We start from the raw sequence: 9,782 nt of genomic DNA, 5'->3' as shown, positions 1-9,782 counted from the left end.
ACACCGGGCCAGCTGCTCGCTGTGCTGCCCTGCTGGCAGCAAGCGAGGTAAAACGTTCTGGCATTTACCTACCTGGTTTTTAGCCTGCCTGTACAGAGTCTGTTTTATTGTCTCAGAGTCTAAGGTGGAATTAAACACATCTTTAACTTCAAATGCTTCCTCGGCTGCTTTGCGAAGATCCAGCCCCTTCCCAAAATTCGGCATCTGCTCCAAATCTAACAAGCCGGCTTCGTCCTCCTCAATACACCTGTACCAAGGACCAGGGAAGGGTTGACCTGTTAGCTCATCCCACCATTCCCACCTATCCCATGCGAGTGCTGCTTCCCCAGGCCCTGCATGCACCATCCAGGGGGGCTCACAAGCCACATGCGTGAAGGGACAGACGGACAGACAGGGAAATGACACAGAATGAGCACAGAGTGGAGAGCAGGGCTACACACAAACAAGCCTTAGTGCTGGAGGGATTTGTGATTCAGCGTGGCTACCATTCACCTTGGTCTCCTGCACGGAGATGTCCTGGACATGCCTGACCCTGTGTAAGGGGCACTGCTGCACTTGCTTGGAGTTGCAATGAGAAGAGGGATGTAAGGAAGATACTGCTTGGCACCATGGGACACTTGTTAGAAACACCAGCTGGGAAACCGAGGCAAGAATAAAGCTAAGCCTACACTGTGTGAAAGAGGGTCACATCTTAAAGGTGTCTAGACATGGCTTGGAGACCAAAAAAACCCCTTTACTCTTTCCCAGAGCTCTGAGAAGTCCCCACTGGAAGTCAATAACTTTTTGGGTAGAACAGCACAAACCAGAGAGCACAGTGTGGTGCCTCCTGCTGTGCCCTGTGCAGAGCTCCAGAGAGATGCTACCTGCTGAGCTGTGGTCCTCTGAAAGTGCTGCTTTCTGTGCTGGACTAACTGTCCTCCTGATAAGAACACCCCAAGTCTTGGATGTACACCTGACCACAGATTCTCCTTGCAGTCCACTTGTTTCCTGTCCCCCAGCCCATGGTGAAAATGGAATCTCAAGTGAATGCTTCAGTCAGACTGGAGGTATGATACATGGCTTGAAGAACAAAACAGTTGCACTCACAATCTACCACAGGCTCAGAAATCTGAGCCCCATTTGGCTTCTCACTGGGAATGATCCCCCTCACCTTCGGGTGTGGTCAAAGCTCATGGTGAGAGACGTGGGCTCTTCATCCTCCTCATCCTCAAACGGTCCTCGGGGCTCTGCAGTGGGTGATACTGTTTCATCCTGGGACTTCCCTGTCAGGCTGTCATCATCTTCCTCTTCCAGTTCTTCATCTTCATCATCCACGTCTTCTGTTTTCTCATTTGCTAATCCATGACACTGGGAATTGCCATCAATGTCCTGGATTTCTGGCCTGAAATATTTGGTCAAAGGGACAGAAGAAAGCAAAAAAGAAAGATGTCAAATGTGTAACTCGTGCATTTCCCCCTAATGCACAAATCTGATCATTGCACACAGACCCATGGACAGAGATGTATTTACAGGCACATACATATTCAACTGCAAGGAAAAGGAAAACCAACATGTTTCAGGCATTTAAAAAAATCAGCCTTCACAGTGTCTTAAGAGCTCATAAGCATGTCAAGGACATACCAACCCAAATGCTTTTCAAACCAGGATTTTGTCTAGTCTGGAGTTAATAGACTAGAAAAGCAGGTGCCTGGGTTCCCTGCATCTGAGCTCTCTGGCCCTGCTGGAACAGGCCACGTGGCTTCGTGGCAGAGGGTAATGGCTCAATCATCACATTTTTAGCTAGAGAAGAAACTGCATTTTCTCCCAGCTATTGTGCTGAGCCCAGGGCAGCATCCAGCCCACCCTCTCCTGCCAGGGGCCCTGCTGGGTTCCCCCGCAGGGGGCACCCATGTCTCCCAGGGTCCCTGACTCTCTGGGCTCAGCCCTCCCAACTCCAGTCCAGTCTGAAGACACAACACTGGGCTCAGAGCTTCAAGTTGAACACACTTTCTCTGCAGACTGTTACATTGCTCTCTTGTGAGGGTTCTAAATCAAGCACTGCAGGACAGAGGCTGACTAGGCTTTCAACTGAGTTAACATGTCACCAAGTGACATCTTATTTGCTTGGTTACCTTTTATCTGCTAAAGTTGATGCTTGATTCATCTCACTATTTGCAATAAAATTTCTGATTTCAGAGAAATACGAATCTTCTTTTTCATCTAAAAGTGCATGGTTGTCTGACTCCGAGTTTGGGGAAGAGGCACTGGTCCCAAGGTGGTTTGTGATGACTCCGGAGTGCTGGCTCACTGGGGGAGAAGAGAGCAGGAGAAACAAGATAGTGTCAGAGCTCTTATCAAGGAGAAACTCAAAGGAGGAACATTATGCAACAATCCTCTCACTATATATTAATGATTTAACATCCAGGAGAAATCTCGTGCACCAAAGCTGCCAAAGGAAGCTCCTGGTTTAACTACAGTATTTAGCACTTCTGGGTGGTATATGCATTTTAACAACCACTACCCGTTCCAAAGCTCTTTGACTAATATTTTCCCATATTTTTCCTCACCCCCCAGGGCTGGGATATCACTTAGTTGGCTTCAGCACAAGAATTTCTTCCTTCACTTTTTTATCATAAGGCAAAATCATCTTGAACTTCACACCTTCCTACAAACGCACCTTGGGTTGGAACGCTGGGCAGGGCTGGACGTGTCCCCATCAGCACAGCAGAGGCACAGCCCATCAGGTGAGGTTCTGCTCCCTGGACAGAGTCCCCAGGAAGTTAGCACCACCAGGGCTACTTCATGGATGGGAAAAGGGCACATGGCACCTGAGAAGAGCCTGGCAGGGCTGAGCGTGTGCAGGAGTTACACACTGTGGGTAAATGCAGCTTCAGCTGTACACGGAGCTGCCCTTGGGCTTTTGCTCCCTAGTGCTATTTAGCCTTAAGGATCAGTGCTTCCCACGCAGACTTCCCAAGGACCAGAGCACAGTGTCTTCTCCCTGCAGTGCCCCAACAGCACCTCCCAGCCGTGCCCCTTCCTACCTGGAACGTTCTCGTGCTCGTGTTTCTTCAGGTGCCGGTCCAGGTTGGTCTGTTGCCCGAAGCAGCGGTTGCACAAGTGACACTTGAACGGCTTCTCCTTGTTATGGATGTTCCGGACGTGCCGCTGGAGGTTGGAGGAAATGCTGAATGACCTGTCACAGTATTTACACCTGAAAAATACAAGCAAGTGACGAGTGCAATGTGAGGGGGAAGGGGAAAAAAAACAACCCAAAAACCCCACTAAAAAGAAAAATCTGACTATCAGAAACCCAGAAAATGTTGGTCTATAAATCTTTACTCAGCCAAGGAGCTAAGAAACATGGAGCATTAATCATTCCAGACAAATCTGATATTCTTGTTACTCAAGGAGCACAAGGAAAGGAGTAGGATTAATTAAGAAGCAACTCGTCCAAACAAATCAGGATTTTAAACAAAATAATTACTTTTCCACACATGAATGTGAAAATAAGAACAGTGGATTTATTTCTTCCCCCCTTCTTCTTTTGTAGGGGAAGTAGGTGAAATATGGCTGTGGAGGGAGGAAAAGGAAGACAGAAGGAGAAGAAAGACAGGAGGCTACATGCATAAAATAGTTATTAGCATATCCCTACATGACACAGTTATCTGGACATACCAAAACCTCCAGATTTATTTGTGCAGTTCCTGGTGCTACTCGAGCTGTAGGCAGCACAGCCTGCCTTGCCAGGCAATCATGGTTATTTTTATAGTACAATAGCTCCCAAGAAATACACTGTCATTTCCAAACAGGATAAGATTTACTCCTATGTAGTGAGTATCTGGTTTATGGATGAAAAAATGTGGAATGTAAGGAGCCAAGCCAGAATGTTTAGGGAAACTGCTGAGTGAAGAAATGTTCTCTCTTTGAAACAAACCTCTGCAGGACCCATGGTAGATGTCTTGGAAGCTTGTTCAAAGCTGCCACCCCTCCCTCCCTGGATTCAGATTCTCTCCAAATAAAAACAAGGCTTTGCTAAACCGGGTTCCTTTCCCACTTCAGCCTCTCTCCTCTCGCAGCCCCTGGACTGAAGAGGGCAGCTTCGAGCCGCAGTCAAGAGCTTCGGTCCTAAAGCTACAGGAAATCGAATTCCTCTTTGAATGCACCCGAATCCCTCATTAGATCTCCCTCGAAACACGTCAGTTGTACCTCAGACAAAGCTGCTTTCCTCACGGCTCTGCCTCCAAAACCCAGGAGCAAGAGAATCCTTTCTCTGCACCCACCTCCGTGAATTCCCTGCACTTACAGGACAAACCCAAAACTTCTTAAACCCTCCTAATTCCAGAACAAACCCACTTGCTTCAGCAGAACTGCCCTGAGCTCCTCTAAGCAGAGCAACATTGGTCCTGCCGAGCTGAGCTCCTGGTCGTGAGATGGGAAGATGCTGGTGCCTTTCTGCACCCCTTGGGAACGCCAGGGGTGCATCCCTTGAGAGGACACATGGACCTGACCCTGTGCTGGGGCCCTGACACACAGACCTGACCTATTTCAGTGTGAAACTGGATTTGGCAGGATGCTGAGGACAGAGCATTGTCCCCTACAAACACAACAGGTTCAAACGCAGGAGGGAGGTGTGAGTGCAAACGATCTCTGCTGTGAAACACACACGCTGTTTCCAGATGTGCTACAGCTGTGATTTTTCCTTGGGCTCTAAAAATAAATTGATATTATTTTTGGAAATAGCAGATGCATTTATGAAACACTCTCTCTCACTGAATGTTTATGGATTCCATGTCCACCCCTGAATTTCCTACTGTTAAATCACCAAAAAGAATTAAGATATTTCAAATAACAAACCCTTGTTATGACTAACGTAGGAAGAAGCAACATCTTTTAAAATCAGTTTTCTCAGTCTTCTGAAGTTTTTCATTGTTTCAAAAAAACATGAATTGAACAACTCAAGACAGGATTTGAACTTCAGCATGAACAAGCTCAGTTCATACACAGAGAGATAAAGACACACAGATTTGCAGCTCTTATTCCCCTCCTGTCTGCTGCCAGCCCTGAGCCTGCTCCCCAGAGCTGCCAGGCTTCAGCAGCTCCTGCTCTTCAGCGCTGCAGGAAATGGAAATGCCCAGAACAGCTACTGCCCCAGTATCCTAGCTATCCCACAGAACTTCATAAGAATGGTTTGAGCTGGAAGGGATTTTAAAGATTACCTAGTTCCACCCCCCTGCCATGGGCAGGGACACCTCCCAGCAGCCCAGGTTGCTCCAAGCCCCATCCAACCTGCCCTTCAACACTGCCAGGGATGGGGCAGCCACAGCTTCCCTGGGCAACCTGGGCCAGGCTCTCACCGCCCTCCCACTACTGAATTTCCTCCTCATGTCCAACCTAAAACTCCCCTCTTCCAGCTTCCATCCATTACCTCTTGTCCTCTCACTACAAGCCCTAGAAAGAAGCCCCTCCCCAGCTTTCCTGGAGCCCCTGTAGGTACTGGAAGTTTTGCCCAGCTCAGTTCTGCTGGTACCAGCAGCCCCCTCCTCCTTTCTGCTGAGGGTTCCCTCCCTGCCCACCCTCAACACCTCAATATCCTCATAAACCAAACTCTCCTTCCCCCGTGGCTGCCCAGGGCCTGGCACAGGGCTCTGCTTAGCCCAGGGCTGCCCGGTGCCCCCCTCAGATCCCCCCATCACTCACACCCAGTGACTTCAAAGGGAGGTTTGCGTGCGCCGGGCAGGAGCGCCCCGGCCTCCGGGACGTCAGCTCATTTAGATGTTCAGGAAGTCTTTGAAAAGTTCCCTTTGACAGGTCCTCACTCTAACTATGAGCTATGTGGAACCAGGTTAGGGTAGGGAGAAAGGATAAAGAGCTTGTTAAAAAAATAGGAAACAGAGGGGCTTTGGAAAGGAGCAAGAGCTCATGTCTGAAAGCAGAGGGATGAGGGAGACGTCCCGTGTTATTTGTGGTCCCAGAGGGGTCGGTACTCAGATCTCTGCTGGTTTCAATCTAAATAAATGACACAGACAGAGGAACCAGCTTAAATTCAGGGAAGAGGTGAACACAGAGGCAGGAGAAGAATAAAACTCAAAAGAAAGGGTATTTGCTTTGTAAACACACTGACAAAAAGCAAGTAAAGTTCCTTCCTTATCAGTTTCAAGTAACACACCCGTGAGCTAAAAACTAGAAAGTGAAAGAGAGCAAAGGAGGAGGCAAAGCTGGGACTGGGGAGGGAGCTCTTGAAGGAGCTCGGGTAGCTGGTGTAACACCACCAGAGGGGGAAAAGCAGAGGGCAAACCCCAGAAGGAGTGACTGAGCTCATCCCCGAGTGGCTGCACAGCTCGGGAACACCTCAGACCTGAGATTCCACAACACACTTTGAGAAGGTTCAACAGCCTGGCAGCACTGGCAGCACTTCACAGACCTGATGATCAGAGTGAGCTGTACAGGCTGAACTGCAATAGCAAAGCACAAGACACACAGACAAGCACTCTTCCCCCTCATCCCCAATGCTTTTATCCCAGGGATGAGTTGAGGCTGCATTTTAAAAACAGAAAACAAGAAGGAAGAGATTTGTATTGAACTCTGTGCAATCTGAACCGACGTGGTAGAGATCAGCTTTAGTTGCTGGTTTCAGCTTAATGCAGATAACAGGGCATGGGGGCTTAAAGGGAAACTAAAGAAAACCCAATTCCAAACAGCCATCAGGAGCCCCAGCCTCCCAGGGGGAACCCCAGCCTCCCAGGGGGGAACCCCAGCCTCCCAGGGGGGAACCCCAGCCTCCCAGGGCAGTGCTTTGGGATCGGTGTAATTCAAGAATCGATTAGATGGCATCCTGGAGGGAGGGGGTATTTGAAAGAAGAAAATAAATTACTGCTGAATCAAACAGCTTTTAGTTGTTCCCAGTCTGTGTTTTGTGTGGTTGATGTGATTCTGTGATTCCAGAGAACAGGAACAGAGCTAAGCAGCAAACCCACACCCACGGTGCACCCACGTGTTCCCGTGCTCCAAGCAGGAGTTTCCTGCAAACTGCTCCTTCTGCACTTTGCTTTGGAGCCTCAGAACAACAACAAACTCCTGTTCTTTATGACATGAGTTTCTGAGTAAGCCCAACATGATTTTACAAGTTTTTGCAAAAGGAATTAATTCGCCTCTTTATTGCTCCTGTGCTGTTCATTCCTACTTTATACACCACTAAAGAGACACCTAGGAAGTTTAAGTGCCTTGGTGAAAAACACATCACTTCTCAAAGACAACCAGGAACCCAAACCAAAGGGCTGGATTTTCTGGCCTGCCTGTTTCTTTAAGCTACCTGTGGACGTTCGGTCAGTTTACATCAGTGTAAAGAACATTTTAATTCATATTTAGATGAATATATAACTGGCAGAGTCAAAGGAGAAAAAAACCCAATCAATAGAAAACTCGTAAGATAGAAATCAGTAAAACACTGAAAAGCCCCTTTACCTGCACAAACTTGGCACTTAAAAAACAAGCTCTCAAAACAATTATTTCTGCAAAAGTTGGAAATCTCAGTTCTCAGAGAGCAAAAAAAAATCAATGATAACTCAGCTCTTCTGTAAACTTAGGCCTGACTCTCAGGAGTGCTATTATAATGCAACATTGTCCAGAAGTCAAACCTCCATCACAAAAAACCCACACAGGCCATTTTCTGGGAAAAGACCAGATCAAATAAATCTTTATTTTCCTAACCTTTGTTAAGTTGCAAGTCTCCTTTTTTGGAAGAAAACTGAACTAACAACCCCTGAATAATCGGGAGCGTTTCAGCCCGAGCGGGGTGCCCAGTGAACACACAGTGCTCATTCAGGGCATATCAAATAACCCCACTGAAAAAAAAATCAGAGCAGGAATCATTCCAAAATATATGTCTGCTTTGCAGAGGGGTTTTGAAATTATTTTTAATTTACCTAATGTCTACACTCAAAATTCTGTATGGCTCTGTATGGAAAAAAAAAAGTGATTCCCTGTGTCCCAGGGATTGAGAGCAGCTTCTGGGGCTAAACTAGGAATAAAAATGTGATGTATTTGACCACATGGCCTTTTGCTGCTCATAAATTTGTTTGTTTCTCTTTGTATAACAACTATTACACTAGCTTTGTTGTGAGCTTATGACTCTGTATGGAAATAACATGCTATTAGCTACCAAAACTGAACCTGTTTGAATTGTTACTATTGTTTGAGAAGGCACAAAACACTTACTCACATATTGGAAAGCACAATGCTTGATTTGCAGTGAGCTCTCCATTCGTCACCCACTCAGTTCTGCTCATTTATGTACCTGTTCTAACACGAAATCAACCAAAGCAGTTTTTTTCCCCAAATGTTTTTTTGTTTTGTTTTTGTTTCAACAGACTGCAAAACACTAGGAGAAAATACTGTGGGAAAGAATTCCCACTTGGTCTCCATGAGAAATGGTCCCTCACATATTTACACACACACACACGCTTAAATCTGTGTTTTCTGGTGAGTTTTGTTCCAATTTAAAGTGGTTAAACAGGCACCTGAGCTGCAGCCCCTGCACGTGCCCGGGCTGCAGGGCAATGCTGGGCAGTTCCACACGATGCCAACAGGGCTGGGAAAGCCAGACCCTGTCCACAACCAGCAGGAAATCATCACCCAGCCCTCAACCTGAGACACCCAACTGCATTTTTGCGACCACTCTCCTTTAACTCTGCAACTGGAGGCAGGACAGTCTCTGGCTTTGACTTTACAGAGATACACCACAGGGCTTTGCTTTTGTTTTTTGATCCACAGCTCCAGGCACCTCTGATACACATCAGGGAAAGAAGAAAACTCCAGCTAGACCCAGCAGCCAACTCACTGGCAAGGCCTTCAAAACAGCCTGATTTTCAGAGCCATTCAGCACCTTCAGCTGTCCTTGAGATGAATGGTTAATGTGAGTGTTAAACAACACTGGAAATCAGAGCACTCATTTGCCAGCATACATCTAAATATAAGTTAAGTGTCTATCTTCAAGCTGCCAAGCCTGATTATTTTTGGCTGGTCCACATAATATACAATCCCATGAATCACTAGATGTAATGCTGCAGGACTGCAGGATTATGTTGGCACAGCTTTACAAAAAGGAGGAAAAATAACACGGTGGTGAATGAGGCGTGTGTTGGGAAAGGGGCTTTGTCTGGGGGACCAGCTCACCTGTAGGGCTGCTCTCCAGTGTGTGTTCGCAGATGCCTTGTCAGGTTTGCTGAGCGTGGGAAGATCTTACCACAGTACCTGGAGAGCAAAAGCCAAAGGAACCATCAGTGCAGGAACCTCCTGCATCCCAGAGCCCTCACACACGGCAGCACCAGCAGCCACGTTCGTGCTGAAACCACTCCCAAAAGCTGGAAACCCCTTTGTGCACTGGGAGCTGAGGGCACCTGTGTCCCCAGGGAGGCAAGAACCAGCAGAGCAACATCCACTCGGAGTAACAGGATCCACAGTGGATAGATCCTGGTGAAACCCCTTTCCACTGGAGACACGGCACAACAGCTGATTCTGCTGCAGCATTGGGAAGGGCAGGAGGAAGAAAAAAAACCCTGTAAGAACATTCAGACCAGCCCCAGATGCTGGTGACTTAGCAGCTTATCCTGGAGGCCTGGGCAGGTCCACAGGAACACAGCAAGGACATAGTGACCAGTACATTCTCCCAGCTTCCATCAGAAGGTGAAGCTCCTTGGTGTGTCCAATACCTTTTTCTGAGTTTCTTCTATTTTCCTCAAGCCTTTCTGAAGGCACGTGAGCTCTGGACATCCCCAACCCCCCAGCAATGAGCTCCTCTGCAG

The 9,782-nt window shown here is 47.5% G+C and overlaps 1 protein-coding gene across 1 annotated transcript in view; it reads right to left on the bottom strand.

The window, feature by feature from the left end:
- Nucleotides 1-9,782, bottom strand: part of PRDM16 (PR domain containing 16) — a 189,046-nt gene that overhangs the window by 6,632 nt on the left and 172,632 nt on the right. Inside the window, exons 13-17 of the mRNA XM_010005282.1 lie at nt 9,154-9,231; nt 3,024-3,193; nt 2,112-2,286; nt 1,151-1,381; nt 73-247 (exon numbers count right to left, since the gene is read on the bottom strand). Coding sequence (XP_010003584.1) covers nt 73-247; nt 1,151-1,381; nt 2,112-2,286; nt 3,024-3,193; nt 9,154-9,231 — 829 coding nt within the window. The remainder of the gene's footprint in view (nt 1-72; nt 248-1,150; nt 1,382-2,111; nt 2,287-3,023; nt 3,194-9,153; nt 9,232-9,782) is intronic.

This window comes from Chaetura pelagica, unplaced genomic scaffold (assembly GCF_000747805.2).
Source record: "Chaetura pelagica isolate M959 unplaced genomic scaffold, ChaPel_1.0 scaffold159, whole genome shotgun sequence".
Taxonomy (NCBI): Eukaryota; Metazoa; Chordata; class Aves; order Apodiformes; family Apodidae; genus Chaetura; species Chaetura pelagica.
The sequence above is the reverse complement of the archived record's forward strand: the minus strand, read 5'-3'. Positions and strand labels throughout refer to the sequence as shown.